We start from the raw sequence: 19,107 nt of genomic DNA on the forward strand, positions 1-19,107 counted from the left end.
TTCGGCGTTTTTAGCTATTATTTGTGATCACTTTCTTAGGCATGAATTAGTTCATATTTTAAAATGGCCATAATTCCTTAAATATTGAGTTTTCGGCGTTTTTTAGCTATTATTTGGGATCACTTTCTTAGCCATGAATTATTACATATTTTAAAATGGCCTTAACTCCTTAAATATTGAGTTTTCGGCGTTTTTAGCTATTATTTGGGATCACTTTCTTAGCCATGAATTATTACATATTTTAAAATGGCCTTAACTCCATAAATATTGAGTTTTCGGCGTTTTTAGCTATTATTTGTGATCACTTTCTTAGGCATGAATTATTACTAAAATGGCCTTAACTCCTTAAATATTGAGTTTTCGGTGTTTTTAGCTATTATTTGTGATCACTTTCTTAGGCATGAGTTATAAAGTATTTTAAAATGGCCATAACTCCTTAAATATTGAGTTTTCGGCGTTTTTATCTATAATTTGTGATCACTTTCTTAGGCATGAATTATTACATATTTTAAAATGGCCTTAACTCCATAAATATTGAGTTTTCGGCGTTTTTAGCTATTATTTGTGATCACTTTCTTAGGCATGAATTATTACTAAAATGGCCTTAACTCCTTAAATATTGAGTTTTCGGTGTTTTTAGCTATTATTTGTGATCACTTTCTTAGGCATGAGTTATAAAGTATTTTAAATATTGAGTTTTCGGCGTTTTTAGCTATTATTTGTGATCACTTTCTTAGGCATGAATTATTACTAAAATGGCCTTAACTCCTTAAATATTGAGTTTTCGGTGTTTTTAGCTATTATTTGTGATCACTTTCTTAGGCATGAGTTATAAAGTATTTTAAAATGGCCATAACTCCTTAAATATTGAGTTTTCGGCGTTTTTATCTATAATTTGTGATCACTTTCTTAGGCATGAATTATTACATATTTTAAAATGGCCATAACTCTTTAAATATTGAGTTTTCGGCGATTTTAGCTATTATTTGTAATCACTTTCTTAGGCATGAATTATTACATATTTTATAATGGCCATAACTCTTTAAATATTGAGTTTTCGGCGATTTTAGCTATTATTTGTGATCACTTTCTTAAGCATGAATTATTGCATATTTCACAATGACCATAACTCCCTTAATATTGATTTTTCGGCGTAACGGTAACGAGCGATGATTTGAAATAATTTCAAATTATTGTATTTTTTATTCAAAACAGGGTTGTTCATATTGCACTAAATTTTTAGTGCACTAAGAATTAAATAATTAGTGGTAGTGCAATTTTTAATTCCACTACCACTAAAGGGTTAGTGGTAGTGAAAAATAAATTGCACTACCACTAACCCTTTAGTGATATTTAAAAAAAAATTGCACTACCACTAAATTTTAGTGGTAGTGAAATTTTAATAGCACTATCACTAAATTTAGTGATTTTTCAAAAAAAATTTGCACTACCACTAAATTTTAGCGAAACCAAAAAAATCACTATGTATATAAGTATTATACCAGGTATAATGAAGTTTATTGAAGTGAGTAGGGAACAACAATCCAGAATATATAGTACATATTAATAAAATTTGATTACTTTTCTAAATAGCACTAATTTAGTGCTATTTTTTATGAAATACCACTAATTTAGTGCAAGTTTTTTTAAATACCACTAAATTTAGTGGTAGTGCTATTGAAATTTCACTACCACTAAAATTTAGTGGTAGTGCAATTTTTAATTCCACTACCACTAAAGGGTTAGTGGTAGTGCAATTTATTTTTCACTACCACTAACCCTTTAGTGGTAGTGGAATTAAAAATTGCACTACCACTAAATGAACAGTGATAGTGAAATGATTAGTGCATAAAAAATACAGTGCATTATGCCCATCTCTGATTCAAAACAATGCACGCACTTACACAAAATGTGTTTATGTTATGACAGAATAAGGGCACCAAAAAAAAAATTGTGCTTAGGGGTTAGCTTTGTTCTACCTTCCTTTATTTTGCCATGGCACCAAGTATCATTTTTGTGAAGTGCATATTACGAATGTAGGGGACTTAATCACCGAATCGGATAATATATATGGGAGCTAAAGCTATTTCAGAACCGATTTTCACAAAATTTTAAGTATTTGGTTCTAGGCTGAATTCGATCAAATGTGCAGAAATCCATTCCAATTGGACAAATATTATACATATGACGCACAATAAAATTGAAATCGAATGAATTTTTATAAATAGGAACTATATCCAAATCTGAGCCGATATTCACCCAAATTTGCAAACATACTTCTGGACTGAACATGACCGTGTGTACTAAAATTTATTGTATTCGAACTGATATTACGCATTTCATGTACAATACTTATAAAATCGGACGACACTATATATAGGAGCTATATCCAAATCTGATCCTATTATCACAAATTTCAATAGGGTTCGTCCTTGGCCCAAACAAGTGATTTGTGGAAAATTTCATCTCAATCAGACAATAAATGCGACGTGTAATTTGTGTACAAAAATACGTGGACATACGGGCGAACATGCATAAATCGATTCAGAATGTGATTCTATTAAGATCGTCAAAAGGAACTACGGGTCAATTTCGCTTCTTTCGGCATGTTGCAAACAATACATATAATTATGCCTGCAAACAGGCAAAATAACCTGTACCAGTGTGGTGTCGGATATTAAAAGTTTCGCCTGAGAACTCACTCAATCCCAACCACATTGTGTTACAAAGAATTTTAAAAATAATGTAAAAGTTCATCTATATCGTCAAAAATTTTTATTATCTTTACCTCCAAAAATAAATTTCAAACAAACATTTTTTTTTGATTTCAATCAATTTTATTTCAATTAATTTGCTATCAACGGTATACAATCAGGTTAGGAATTTCACCACATTAACGAACTCACATTTGAAAAATGAGGAAATGAAAGGCACTCTTCTCGTAATTTCAAATTCCATTCTACATTTCGTGTTCAATATTGATTTTTATGACATTAACTTTGGGGTCAGGTCGCGGTGTTGTAGGCACTGTTGGCGTTGTGGATTGTTCGTCCGTTTCGGGTGTAGTACTTATGGTAATTGTTGGAATATTCTCGGCTGACCAATTGGACGATTGAGAGTCTTGACGAATTGGGCGTCGACGCTGAGAAATAGCCCGTTGTTGAAATATTATCGGACCGGGTTTATCCAATTCTTCGGGATCTTTTGTGGCGATGATGTGCGTCTCATTGGCAGACATCATTAAATTGCTGTAACTTGGTGGATCGATATCTTCGGCCATTTCTAGGGGTGCTCGTGGCATAATATACGGTTGAATACTATCAATGGTGGTCGGGTTGGTGGAGGGATTAATGGGTGCAATTTGTGCTGTGCTAGGTTCTATGGCATGCGTTGTGGGCGTTGCAGTGTGCATAGCTACGGGAAGCATGATGGCTTGATTGATTGCCGATGAAACTTCAAGTGTTGGCGTTGAAGGTATTTCTATGGCGGTATCGGAATGTTGTTCTTGTTCAGGTCGACTAACGGCATCTTTCATTAGATTCAAAAAGGAACCAATCTTTTTACGACTCTGTCTGGAGAGATTGGCAAATTTGTCGGATCCCAAGTGATGTTTATTTGTTGTTGGTGTGGAAACATCTTCGACAGGTCGTGGCGATTGCAATTCCGCTTCCAAATGTTGCCACGTTGGAGTGGTGGCAATATCTGCATCCTTGTTTAGTTTCTCTGCATCAAATTTGAATACTTCTGGTTCAGTGGAAGGTTTTGTCTTATGACGTTTGAATTTCAATTTACCTCCAAGGTTGTGTAGGTGTTCCAACATGGGCGGCGTTGATTGCTTGTCGTCGTGTAATTTGGGTGACTTCTCATCTACGATTTTGTAGGACAATGGCTCTTCGTCGTTAAGTGGTGAATTAAGTTTTTTATCCTTTTTGGCTTGAGATTTCTTTTTGTTGTCGTTTGTCGGTTCTGTTTCCTCATTGATATCTTCTTCGCTGGTTTTCTCAAGAGAACTTTGTTTTGGAGTTACTGTTTTCTCTTTGTTGTCGCGTTTCTTGCGACGAAAACTTTCGTAAATTCTTTGTTTTATTTCTTTGGATTTTTCTTTGTCCTTTTCTTTTTCATGCCCTTTTTCTGGCATTATATGGACATCGTTTGTTTGATCCTTTTCTCTATCCTTATCTTTGGCTTGTTCTTTGGGTTTGTTCCTTAAGTGTTCTTCCTTTTTTGGAGATTCTATTTTGGGCTCATCTGGACTTTTCTCATTGTCAGACTTTTTGTCTTTGGTTTTTTGTTTCTCTTTTCCCATTACCTTTGGTTTCTCTCTTCCCTTTCCATTATCTTTTGATGGCTCATGGTCATCTTGATTTTGTTGGTAATTTCTTTCCTTGCCATTTCTGTTTTTCTTCTCCTCGTTGTTATCCTTTTCTAGTAGATGTTCTTTTTCTTTATTCCTTGGTGCGTCTTCCTTTAATTGGTCTTTGTGGCCATCATTTTCATGTTCCCCTACATTATTGGGACTATCTTTGTTTTTATGTTTCCTTTGATCCTTGCCATCACCATTAGCTTTATCTTTTATTTTATGACATTCTTTTTCGTTGCTCCCATCATTTCTCTTTTTGCGTTTACTTGTTTCATTGTGTTCTTCGTGTTCTTTAGTTTTATCTGCGTTCTTGTCATTTAAGTCATTCTCATTTTGGTTGTGTTTTTCCCCCACTTCGTCTTCATTCTTATCTCTATTTCTTCCATAAGCCTCATCTTCCTTCTTTTTGCGCAATAAACTTTGTCGCCTCTCATTTATGATTCTTGTCTTAATTTCCGGATCGTTTCCATTATCCATAGCTTCTTTCTCCTTATTGTTGTTATCTTGCTCGTTCTCTTCCGATTTCTTCTCATTTCTAGTTTTTCCCTTGCCACCACTTCCCATTGCTTGTTTTCTCAGCGATCTGACCCGCTCTCGTTCGCTATTCGCAATCTGAACAATATCCACGAGGGAAGGTTTTCGTGTTTTTCGTATTTCTTGAAGTTTAGATAAACGTGGACGTCGTTCGTTGCCATCTTCGTCGTGGGGCAAAGAGTCGTGGTGTTCGGTATCGGTGTCATCGTCACGACCATGCTGTCGGGCAAACGTTTCCTCATCCGATGTGGCGGAGTCTTTGCGTAATGCCTTCTTCATAATGCGTGAAATTAATTCTTGAAAGAGAGAAAAAATAAAAAAAAATAATTATGAAACAAATGTCGAAAAAAATTTGAATAATTTTGGATGAGAAAAAAAGTGGGATATATGAGGTCAGTTTATTTGATTTTAAAGTTCCCAGATGTATATAACAAAGTCAGCACCCACAATTGTCTCAAGACAATGATCGTGGCAGAGCATAATATATAGCCTTATATTTATTAAGGACGATAAAATAAAAATGAAACTGGGAAATGGAAATCCTTTTGAAGTTATGCTTTTCTGGCATAATACCAACAAGTCTACATAGAATTTGTTACACCATACCAAATCGGTTGGGAACGTGAACTTCGGGTGTGCCGTCAAATAAGGGGTATTTCGAAATATATACATATATTAAACACCTTCTGTCCAAAGTTTTTCTTCCCCAGCAATTACTAGAACCAGGGATATCTTTATACAAGGTCTGTATCAAAATGTGACATTTTTGTTGGTATTAAATAGAAATTATAATGGGCCTAGAATTTTGCACGTCGTTTTATGTTGGTATGAAGAGGTGACATAAGCCTTGGTTTTTAGAAATTCGAACTGTAATTCATTGAATTGGGCAGGAATTCTGTAAATTGAATGAGTATCGCTGATGGGGTGTAGTATAAACGTACCATTTTTTTACCCTCCACCATAGTATGGAGGGTATATTAAGTTTGTGATTCCGTTTGTAAAATCTCGAAATAAATGCTATGTCAATTTAGCGATGTCCGTCCGTTTATCCGTCTGTCCGTTTGTGTAAATCACTCTAGCTTCCAAACGAATTGAAGTAGATTAATAAAATTTTACTCAAATGTGTATTATGTCTGCTTTTGGTATTGAAAATGGGCCATGTAGGTCCACGTCTTCGTATAGCCCCCATATAACGGTACCTCACGATATTCGGTATTTTGATGATTATAGCGACATAATTCAACGGAATTGTTTCAAATTTGGTATTTAAAGTTCGTAATAGATACTACAGCCCAGGACAGAAAATTTTCTGTACAGGTACACGTCTTCGTATAGCCCCCATATTACCGTACTTCCCGATATTCGGTATTTTGATGATTTTAGCGACATTGTGCAACAAAATTGATTTAAATTTGGTATTTAAAGTTCGAAATGGATGCTACAGCCTAAAACATAAAATTGTCTGTGCAGGTCTTCGTATAGCCCCCATATAACGGTACCTCACGATATTCTCTATTTTCATAATTTTAGCGACATTATTCAACGAAATTGTTTAAAATTTGGTATTTAAAGTTCGAAATGGATGCTACAGCCTAAGACAAACTTATCTGTGCAGGTCTTCGTATAGGCCCCATATAACGGGACCTCCCGATATTCGGTATTTTGATGATGTTAGCGATATTATTCACCGGAATTGTTTCAAATTTCGTATTTGAAGTTCGTAATAGATACTACAGCCTATACCAGAAAATTTTCTGTGCAGGTCCACGTCTTTGTATAGCCCCATATAACGATACCTCCCGATATTCGGTATTTTGATGATTTTGGAAACATTATTCACCGGAATTGTTTCAAAGTTGGTATTTGAAGTTCGTAATGGATACTGCAGCCGAAGACATAAAATTGTTTGTGCAGGTCGACGTCTTCGTAGAGCCCCCATATAACGGTACCTCCCGATATTCGGTATTTGGATGATTTTAGATACATTATTACCAATTTCTTTTTTAAGTTTCGCATTTGAATATTGTAATGGCTTATGACAAATGTTACCTATGCAGGTCCATGTCGTCATATAGACTCTAATATAACAGCTACATTTGGTATTTTTAAGATTTTAACAGAATTTTTTAACGGATTTTATTGTATTTGAGAATTGCCAAATTCGTCCCAAATAGTGGAGGGTATTCAAAGTTCCCCCGAACTTACAGCTTTTTTACTTATTTTTTTATATATGAATTCATTAGGGTAGTTTTAGACAGTAGAATTTTATGACAAATGCTACGATTCCGTATAACCATATTTTTAAAAGAACCAAAAATACCAAACTTAACGGACTTCACGGAATCATAATCCGACAATTTTAAAAAATATGAAAGGAGGAAATTACTTTAAAAACTCCGAAACACGTATCTTGTTTTTTAGCTCTACTTTCATAATATGCTGGATTTTCCCTGTAATAATTGCATTTTGTCGCACAGTGTTATATGTAAATTGTCACCTCAAAATTATTGGGAGGGTTCCCCATTATTTTGCCGTTGCGTTGGTAACATATCTAAATTATCCTTTAAAGTATCGATAGTTAAACACATATATTGTACCACATGATAGTGTAATTTACTTTGGCCTAAATATTCTCACAACTGGTGGAGGTTCCGCTATAAATAATTTTGTGGCATTTTAAAAAAATGAAGCCAGTTTATATTCGTATATATTTAAGATTCTTCAAATTTAAATTACCTTTTCTTGCCTGAGTCTTATATTCTTCACTTTCAAAATCAGGCTGTGTGGTTGGTGAAACAGGTGATGAAGCTTCCAATACTTTGCGCCATCTATTACTCATGGTTGTGGTGCTATTCTCGGCCGGTTTTATTTCTGGAACTTGGAAAATTTTCTTGCGTTCTTCCTCTCGTTCCTTTTGCAATTGAGTCTTTAAGTCCTGGTTGGCTTCACGTAAGGCGCCCGTCAGCGAAACCAAATAGTAAATTATCAAAATCAACAGAAGTAACAGGGGAATTACGGTACTTGCCGATGCCATATAACGAAGTGGTTTGTGTAAATCCCTGTTGGATATTTAAAATCATGGGAAGAAATATATTAGAGAGAAATGTCCAGTGATGAAATAGTGAATACATACTCTGGCAGTGCTTTCAGGGTTATTGTTGTAATATATTCCGAGGTTGTATTATAGGCCGAATAGGGTCCACAATGCCATGAAGGACGCAGCCAAACTATGGCATATGCCACAGGCAACACACAAAGAAACAACATTGTTAACAGCAGGGAAAGATAGAAATTGTTGGATTTGGAAGCCCTGGAATAAAAAATATAAATTTATAACAGTTTCGAATTCCCAGTTTTGCGGATAATAAGTTCGAGATAACTTTTTTCCGATAACTTACTTGAATACAACCTCATGTGGCACATTACATGTTAAAACAATCCACGATCTGAAGTACATCATTATCACCAATTTTACGAGATTAATAATCACGAGACCAGGCGAAAAGAATATACCCATCCACACCTGACCTTGATTGTTAATTAAACCCAGAATATTTTCGGCTATTTTAAAATCGCCATACTGTGGAAAATTGAATACGGAATATTTTCATTATCAATAAAACTTATGCAATATAACATACCTGCGGAAATGTCTTTTCCATATCCCAGCACCAGTTACGATTTACGTAACGTACAAAAAGTGCACGCAAAAAGTCCATAACCAGAGACAACACCGTGGCAGTTATCTAAGAAAAAATAATTTATTTATAGAGCTTTTAACGGGAATAGACACCTAAATTTCGTTCTTTATTTCGTGATTTGATTATAATCATGCGTGGGCTAAATATTTTCTTAATATATAATGAATTTCGAGCAGTATCTGATGCGCGGTATCAAATATCATTTTTGTGGTGAGACTTCATGTGAGAGTCTTTAACACCAAAAATCTGAACCGATTTTCACCAAAATTTGAAGCACTTGCTTTTAGGCTAAATTCCGACGGATGTGCCAAAATTTAGGCCTTATTAGCCATTTGGTGCACACAAAGTCTGAAATCGGATAAAGATATATATGTGAGCTATATTCAAATCTGAACCAATCTTGACAAAAGTTTAAACAATTATTTCAGAGCTGTATCTGAGGAACTTAATATCTGAGGGACCCCAAATCGGATGAAACATATATATGGGAGCTATAGCTATATTTGAACCGATTTTCACTAAATTTGAAGAGCTTGTTTCAAGGATGAAATCAGTCGGAATTGTCGTATTTTAGTCAATTTGGGCTGATATTAGGCATTTCGTCCACAATAAACCTAATATCGGACAAAGATATATAAATGTGAGCTGATCCGATCTCGATAAGATGTGACAGTTATATGGTACCAAATAACATTCTTGTGGAGTGCATATTAAGTGAGGGACACATTTTATGTACTTGCTTCTAGACTGGATTTGGTTATTTGGTGCACAATTAATCCGAAATCGATTGAAGATATATACAGGAGTAATATCCAAATCTGAACAGATCTTGACAAAAATTTGACAGAGCTACTTTTGGGCTAAATTTGATATCTGGTACCAAATTTCATTGTTGTGGAATGCATATTACGCTTGTGAGGGACTTTAAACCCCAAATCGGATAAAACATATATATGGGAGCTGTAGCTATATCTGAACCGATTTACACGAAATTTGAATACTGGTTTCTAGGATGAATTCAGTCTTATGTACCGAAATTCCGTCCATTTGGGCTGATATTAGCCATTTGGTGCACAATAAACCTGATATCGGATAAATATATATCTGGTAGCTATATCCTAATCTGATGTCGAGCAGTATCTGATATCCGGTATCCGGTATCATCATCTTGTGGAGTGCATATTACGCATGTGAGCGGCTTAAAACCCCAAATTGAATAAAACATATATAGGGTAGCTATAGCTATATCTAAATCGATGTTCTTGAAATTTGATGTACTTGCTTCTAGACTGGATTTGGTTAGATGTGCCAAACTTCAGGTCATTTTGGACTGATATTGGTTATTTGGTGCACTATAACCCGAAATCGGTTGAAGATATTTATGGGAGCTATATCTAAATTTGAACCAATTCTCACCAGTTTCAGTAGGGTTCCTCCTTGGGTCAAACAAATATTGCAAAAACCATGCAAAAACAAATACACAAAGACATAATACCCTTAGCACTATGTGGTTTAGGGTATAAAAATATCAATCAGTTACGCCGATAAATTCATACCCCCAGCTAATATCTGTTTGTTTACATATATATTGACTTGCTTTAGGGTATGTCATGCTATTAACCCTTTATGGGGGCGGTTCCGAAGAGTTGGCCAGTATTATCCATTTCGTATCTGATCTAAGTCTGATAAATATAAATATTACAATCTGCGAGATTCTGCCTATATGGACCACTTCCTGTACTTTATATGAAATATGTGGACCGAAATACAGGGTGCGATGAAACAACTGCAACAAAATTCAGACTGCTGTCATTTCTAAGCCACTCGCCCGACAGCTGTTAAAATTATTCCAGTGACAACTCATTATATTGTTTACATGCGTACAAATGCATTTTGGTGAGAATCTTCCAGAAAAAAAATTATTCGTGATGGAATTCAAGCGTGATAGTGTGATTTCTTTATATTTGGCTGGAAAACCACAAGTGGCTATCGTTAGAGCAATCCAGCATTTAAATGTGAATAAATCTTTTGTGTCTAGTACCATCGCTCGTTAGTGATACTGTGATACTGGTAGCGTAGCCCGACGTCAAGGAAGTGGACGGAAGAAAACCTCAACATCAGCAGAAATAGTTCGAAAAGTAGAAAAGCGCAGTGTCCGAAAAATGGCTCGTGAGCTGAACATACCCCAATATTCCAATCAGCAAATATTGAAAAATGAGCTCGGGGTAAAGCCATTGAAATTCCAAAAAGTGCAAGAACTTACTCCGCAATAGAAAGAAAATAGACTCCAAAAAGCTAAAGAGTTGCTTTGCTTGGCCGAAAGTGGTGAACTGCCGCATTTGGATTTCCGATGGTCCGATGAGAAAACATTCGTTGTCCAGCAGTTTGTAAACAAAGAAAATGATAGTGTTTACTTGCCAAAGAGGTCAGCTGAAAATGTGCACCATCGGTTGGCCACCAGAACTCAAGCGTCGGCCATGGTGATAGTGTGGGCTGTCATAACAGCCGATGGTCGATCTCTGCTTGTATTAATCGACCGTGGCATCAGAATAAATGCCGAATATTATCGCGAAAATATTCTTGAGGGTGTATTAAAGCCTTGGGAAAGCAAAAATTTTGGCCGCAGACCTTGGACATTCCAACAGGACTTAACACCATCGCACTCAGCATGCGCCACCCCAGATTACAAAATGAGGTTTCTCGCTTAATTTCCAGCGCACAATGACCACCAAAATCACAGGATACCAATCCGTTGGAGTATTGTGTCAGGAGTATTTTGGAACGTTAGGTTGTCACTAAAAAATACCAAAATGTCTGTCACCTCAAGCAAGCGCTTCACCGGGAATAGGCCAAAATGCTGCAGAGCAACATTCGGGCAGCGTGTTACGATTTCTTTGGCCGTTTGAAGGCCATAGTTCGTGCTAAAGGTGACCAATTCGAATAAATCTAAACTTATTGTAAAAATTTGATGCTATTTCCCACTTTTTGCTTTCATTCAATAAGATAAAAAAAATTAAAAATTTTGGCGTTTGACTTTTTATTGGGTTGTGCAATGTTGTAGAAAATCGGAGTGGACCGATATATCCTCTTCACACTAGGTCTGGTGTTAATAAAAATATATTTGGATGTATCCAACTTAAAGACGATCGGACTCTAATTTCACATTTTATAGAAGTAAAAATTATTCCAAATTTTGAACCTTTGAGTGGACTGATATTTTCGCACCCGACCTAGGACTGATAAAAATATTGGGTGTTTCACGAAATTTAAAAGTTATTTCAGTCTCCATGAGGTAAATTATTGTCTTTGGAAATTCTGACCGTTTGTGGGGGAGGTGCCAGGAGAAGTGTACCGATGTTTCCCTTCTCCACACTCTACCTAAGTTCAAAATAATATTACGATGTATCAAGTTTGGTCCGAATCGTATACTCCCTTCGAGAGTTGTCGTGCGCACTAGCCAGACAGACAGATGGACGTACATCGCTAGATCGACTTTAAATGTCCTGATACGGATTTGGTCTAGGGTCTAAAACCGTTATTTCGATGAGGCGCGTTTTGGGCGTATCAAATGCCATATGGCTGAGGGTATAACTGGCCATATAGCCACATGAAACGTGAAAATATCTTCCAATTTTGTGCAAATTTTGAAAATACTAATATTTTATCAGTTCGGGTGCGAAAATGGACAATAACGATCCACACTATCGAGTATCTTTCCCATAAAGGGTCAAAATTTTGAATAATCATAACTCTTGTAAAATATGAAATAAGCGTCCGATTGTCTTCAAATATCCCACATCCAAATATTTCCACCAACACATGCTCAGGCGTGAAGACGGAATATGTCGGACTACTCCTTCAGGTACATCCCTCACAACGTGTCAGAATATCTCTTTTAAAATGCGAAATAAGCATTCGATTCATTCTAAACTACACTCATTCCAATATTTCTACTAATACAAGATCTGATGTAAAGATGGTAGATATCAGCCCACTTCTTCTGGTACCTCCCACACAACGGCTGAAAATTTTGAATAACCATGAAACTCATAGAATCGGAAATAAGCATCCGATTCCATTCAAACTCGGCACATTCCAGTAGTTATCTCAATACAAGATTTGATTTAAATGTGGAATATATCGGACCACTCCTTTTTTTACCGCCTTATAGCGTGCGAAACAAGTTAGCGATTTTCTTTAAACTAAATATATTTCAATATATACCTAATTAGAAACAATTTCGGTGAATAATGTCGCTAAAATCATCAAAATACCGGATATCGGGATGTATCGTTATATGGAATATATGCGAAAACGTGAACCTACATACGATTTTTTTGTCGTACGCTGTAGTACGAAATTCGTTACAATTCCGGTGAATTATGTCGCACAACTCATAAAAATATCGAGTATTGGGAGGTACCGTCATATGGGGGCTTACGAAGACGTGGATCTGCATACAAACATTTTTGTCATAGGCGGTAGCACCCATTAGGAACTTCAAATACGAAATTTGAAATAAGTTCGGTAAATAATGTGGCTAAAATCATGAAAATACCGAATTTCGGGATATACCATTATATAGGGGCTGTACCAAGACGTGGACGTGCATACGAAATTTTTTCCATTGGTTTAGTAACCATTAAGATCTCCCAATACGAAATTTGATACGATTCCGGTTATTAATGTTACTGAAATCGCCAAAATACCGAATATCGGGAGGTACTGTTATATGGGGGCTATATGAAGAAGTAGACCTGCATACAAAAATGTTTGTCATAGGCTGTAGTACCCATTACGAAATTCAAATACGAAATTTGAAATAATACCGGTAAATAATGTCGCTGAAATCATAATGAAACCGAATATCGGTAGGTACCGTTATGGAGAAAACGTGGATCTGCATACACAATTTTGTTTCATAGCCTGTAGCACCCATTACGAACTTTAAATATGAAATTTGAAATAATTTCCGTAAATACTGTCGCTAAAATCATGAAAATACCGAATATCGGGAGGTACCATTTTATGGGGGCTAACGAAAACGTGGACCGACATGGGCGATTTACGAACATAACCTGCCCACTGGTAAACTATGCATGTATGTAAAATTTTATCTCAATTCGTTCGAAAGATACCGTAATTACAACAGACAGACCTACAGACAAACGCACATCGCTAGATCGTCTTAGAATTTTGCGCTGATCCAGAATATATATACTTTGTAAGATCTATTATAAATATTTCGAGGAGTTACAAACGGGATGACCATAGAATGGTCGAGGGTAAAAAAAGTCAAGTGCCATAAAAATCAAAAGAATTATTCGATGTTTTTTCTTAATTCTTTCAGAAACCTCCCCCGCAAAGGATAAAATAATAGTATTTTTATAAGGCAAAGATGTAATGTGAATTAGGAATATATCGGTCCAATCTTGCTGACAACTCCACACAAAATAGAAGACATTTTGATGGCCAATTAATCCCCCAAAACTGGAAATATGTAATTATTGTACATCTCAATATTTTTTTGGCGTAATTATTATCTGTCTTAATGCCCTTTCTCCTGCTTAATCCACAAAAACAATTTCAAAAAATGTATACAACTATCTCAGATAAGGGGAGGGGGTAGTCGATATCCGATAACTATCGGAATAATTATATCAGACCTAAATCTTATGCGAAACAGAACATATTGACCCACTCCTTCGGCACCATCCCAATTAAGAGTAAACATTTTGAATAATCAAGTAAAAATGTATTTTATGATCAGACATACGCCGAGAGAATATATGCTCTACTATGCTTTGTTCTAGTGCAGTATAAACAAGTTAGAAAGCAGTAAGTTCGGCCGGGCCGAACTTTGAATACCTTCCACGATTTGGAACGAGTTTGGAAATTTTCAAAAAATAAAATCTTTAAAAAAATCTGTTAAAATTTTAAAAATACCGCATATAGCCGTTATATTGGGGTCTATACGACATGGACCTACATAGGCATTGTTTGCCATTAGCTATTACTATATTCAAATTCGAAACTTGAAATAAACGGTGAATAATGTAGCTAAAATCATCAAAATATTATATATAGGGAGGTGCCGTTTTATCGGAGCTGTGCGAAGACAATTTTCTGTCACAGGCTATAGCACCCATTAATAACGTCAAATATGATATCTCAAACAATTTCGGTGGGTATTGTACCTAAACTCTTCAAAATGCCGAATATAGGAAGGTACTGATATGTGGGTCCTATACGAAAACCTGTCACAGACGGTAGTTCCCATTACGAACTCTAAACACGTAACCGGTGAATAATGTCGCTAAAATCATCAAAATACCAAATATAGGGAGGTACAGTTATATGGGGGCTATACGAAGACGTGGACCTGCACAAACAAATTTTTGCCTTATGCTGTAGTATTCATTACGAACTTCAAATTCCAAATTTAAAATAGTACGGAATATCGGGAGGTACCGTTTAATGGGGGCTATACGAAGACGTGGACCTGCCCAGATAATTTCGAACTTCAAATACCAAAGTTGAAACAATTCCGGTGAATAATGTCGCTAAAATCATCAAAATACCGAATATCGGGAGGTACCGTTATATGGGGGCTATATGAAATCGTCGACCATTTACGAACTTAACCTGCCTACTGGAAAAATAAACACGTGTGCAAAATTTTGGCCTTCTATCTCAATTCGTTCGAAAGAAAGCGGGATTACAACAGACAGACGGACAGACAGAAAGACAGACGGACATGGCTAAATCGACTTAGAATTTTACGCTGATCAAGAATATATATACTTTGTTGGGTCTGACATGAGTATTTCGGGGAGTTACAAACGGAATGACAAAGTTAATATATCCTCCATAGTATGGTGGAGGGTATAACAAAATGCACTAAAGGTCTCCAAGTAAGATGTCGGCGTACTGACTGTCGCATAAAATTTATCGCAACCATGGGGGCTACATTAATTTTGTCATTGGTCCAATCAGAGCTAATCTTTATATGAGCGCATATATCCCATTTTCATTGCATCTAAATTGACTCTCGATTACTAGGTAAAAGAAAGGATGTTTTATTAAGTATGTAGTCTGATGGGTTTTTCGCCTATGTGTCACCAAGCCTACATTCCTTTCATTACCTGTCCATAATCTGAAAAATTGCCTACAAAAGTCCATTATTTTAATAAGGAAAATTACTATTTGTTTCTAGCATTAATGGAAAAAGTTCTGCAGAAAAAACTAAGTTTAAAAAACAAGCATCCTTTCCATTGACAGAAACCACATTATTCAAGGATTTCTCGTAACTGCAGAGTTTTGTTAACACGTGAAGATTAACTTTCGATTTGTCTGGACACAAATCCTATGTTTTTTTTCTTTCTTTCTGTTCTGTTCTGTTCTATGCTGCTGGCAATGATTGTGTTTTGTGTTATCCCTTCATTTTGAAAAACTTTACATTTTTTTATTATTTCTTGTTGTTGGTTTTTCACACAAAGTTAAATGGAAAAAGTTTGAAGCGGTTCTATGTTTTCACTTTTCATTTTGCAATACACCACCGACCGGCGGCAGTAGAAGGAGGCAAAATGGTCTAAAAACCAACAAAAAACATTTGTCTAAAACCAGTGAAATGGAAATGAAGATAGTAGCTGAATTGTATGTGTCTCTTTTCGTTTTTGGTCTAGCAGAACATGGCATAATGAATTAGTGGCATTCGTACCCGTATAAACTTGTTTAAATTTAGAAAAGAAAGAATAAATCACCACTTTTGTGTAGTATCAAAATCCGGTGGAGAATACTCTGTGGGTGCACCAAACTAATACCCTGGACCACGGTGAGGTTAAAAGTGCAAGGGCATAGATTAGAAAATATATAATGTTCTTGATTTTATAATTTTAGTCTATGTGCAAACGATTAAAGTTTTTCGGACAGAATATACCCTAGAAATTCCGAAAGGTCAAGGTTTAGTTTATTACATTGGAGATTGAAGAAGAAACTTTCAAAATATACAAAAAAAAAATGTCGCAAACGATGGAAAAACTCATTGAAAAGAGAGTATGGACTGGGTCAGTCAATCGGTGGACCAGATTACTAGGTTACTACTAGGCAAAGACATATAATGTAATAAGATGGGACATTACATTATTACATTTCTTCAATAGATGGCGTCGGTAGTGGAAAAATATGTTATGTCACGTTATCATGACATAGCATCTATATCTATAAAAGAGGAAAATGTTTGTATGTTTGTTTGTTTGTTTGTAATTTATGGACTCGAAAACCGCTGAATAGATTTTCCTGAAAATTTCCATATATACTGCAACATCGCCTGAAAGTAACATAGGCAATATACATTTTTGAATTTCCACTTGGAACTGGAGATATAGCATCAGAATCGGAGGTACCTCCCAAAAATTTAGATTTTATATGCACATATCTATTGATTGGTTAAAGATACAGTCTCCAAAATTGGGATACGTAACCGAATTTGGAACAAAAATAAGTTTGCCAAATTATATTGTAATCGGTTCAGATTTAGATATAGCTCCCATATATATTTTCGACCGATTTCGTTCATTTGATGTCTCAAACACAATATGAATGTTCGATTCCAATGAAATTTGGAATGTGTGACGGGATTTAATCCGAAAATAAATTTGTCAAATTATATTGAAATCGGTTCAGATTCGGATATATATATATATTCTCGGCCGATTTAACATATTTGTCGCACCAATTTCAATGAAATATGAAGGTTGTGGCGGAATTTGGTGTAAAAGTATTTTTTTTTTTTTAATTATATTTAAATCGGATCAGATTGGAATATGATTTTAACAAGTAAGCAAAGGCTACAGTCGAGCGGGCCGACCGTTGAATGCCCTACAACACTATAATAAACGATACAGTTTATTAGGCGAGATACTCGAAAGAATTCCACAAGATATTGTGACAAATAATAAAAGAAAACCATCAGGTTCCGTTCTATAATTTTCGAATAATAGCAACTTAAACTAATTTGCTCATTTCCAATTTATTGGTAGATGTTGCACGTAAATGGTCTTCCTAGATCTGGAACCAATATTTCCCAAAGACCTATAATCTCTCAGAAGTGGCAAAAGATTAACATTTATTTTTGGTTTTTGACTGAAACGCATCTATATGAGATACAGACATTTGACTATATTCTTCATCGAAATCAGCGTTAACGAAATAGTCAGAAGTGCGTCTTTCCTGTATTTGTGAATTCTCCAAAAAGTCACTGGAATGGACATTTTCTACAAAAGTTGGCAAACTATTTCACACATTGAATATTTTTGGATGGCCATCCAAAACTGCTTGGCTTTTGTGATGTCCGGTAACCCCCATTCAAATGTGCGTGAGGATCGGGCGATAATTACGACCTGCTGACAATTTTGCAGTTTTTTGGTCCATTTCAACCCCTAAATATATAACGATCATCTCCAAAAATAGTAGGCTTTTATTCTGACCCTCATCTTATCTCAATGCAAAATTTCGTAAGGATCGGGCCATAAATGCGATCTGTATATGATATCCTAACTACTTAGTTTTGTTAGCTGTAGAAATATTACCAAATGTTTAATTCAAAATGAAAATATGCCAAAAATATGACAAAATTGAAAAAATATGAGAAAATTTTACAAAATCAATATTTTCATGTTTAGAGAGATATTTTTATGCGATTTTTTAGACGTTTTTTCTTTCCTGCCAAGAGGCCATTCTGAATTAATGAGAACTGTCGAAATCAGTTCAGCCGTTCTCGTCATATAAGAGATTTTTCAAGCATATCTTCTTTGATAAACATATATATCGCACATATTTTGCTATATATCCGTTTTGTTGGATGTTAACATCAATGTAAAGATCAGAAGTAACCTTGTCATGGCTTTGTGATTTCGCCGGGATTTAAAATATTCGCGGTTTTCATCACAAAAGATATGGTCTATTTTACCCGCTAAATATTATCCGATGACCACCCAAATTGGTAGGCTTGTTCCTCACCCTAAACTCTAGCTACATGCGCCGATTGGTCTATAATTGCGACCTGTATAGCTACTGCAAAATCCGACATTTTTTCAGTATTTGGTCCATTTCAACCTCTAAACATTTGACGATCATCTCCAAAAGAAATAGGCTTCTATTCTGACCCTAACCCCACCTTCGTGCAAAATTTCGTAAGGATCGGGCCATAATTGCGACCTGTAGCGTGATTACAAATTAACATGGACAGACGGACAGACGGACGGACGGACATACATAGCTAGATCGACTCAGCTCGGCGAGCTAGGAAGATCCATATATACTTTCCTATGTGGGAAACCAATATTTCGTGGTATTACATAATTTTTGGCCCAATCAAACTTATAATACCCCCAACACATAGTGTTGTAGGGTATAATAAGAACCATTGACCCACAACGCCTTAGGCTAACACTAAAGAACAACACAACAATTAATTTGAAATACGCTTATTACGGCGAAGTATGTTGCTAC

General features: G+C 35.6%; 1 protein-coding gene across 1 annotated transcript in view; it reads right to left on the minus strand.

The window, feature by feature from the left end:
* Positions 1 to 2,825: 2,825 nt before the first annotated feature.
* Positions 2,826 to 19,107, minus strand: part of LOC101901599 (transmembrane channel-like protein) — a 179,375-nt gene continuing 163,093 nt past the window's right edge. The window contains exons 14-18 of the mRNA XM_059131641.1: positions 8,536 to 8,640; positions 8,293 to 8,474; positions 8,028 to 8,204; positions 7,631 to 7,953; positions 2,826 to 5,190 (exon numbers count right to left, since the gene is read on the minus strand). Coding sequence (XP_058987624.1) covers positions 2,960 to 5,190; positions 7,631 to 7,953; positions 8,028 to 8,204; positions 8,293 to 8,474; positions 8,536 to 8,640 — 3,018 coding nt within the window. The 3' untranslated portion in view covers positions 2,826 to 2,959. The remainder of the gene's footprint in view (positions 5,191 to 7,630; positions 7,954 to 8,027; positions 8,205 to 8,292; positions 8,475 to 8,535; positions 8,641 to 19,107) is intronic.

Source organism: Musca domestica, unplaced genomic scaffold (genome assembly GCF_030504385.1).
Source record: "Musca domestica strain aabys unplaced genomic scaffold, Musca_domestica.polishedcontigs.V.1.1 9, whole genome shotgun sequence".
Lineage (NCBI taxonomy): Eukaryota > Metazoa > Arthropoda > Insecta > Diptera > Muscidae > Musca > Musca domestica.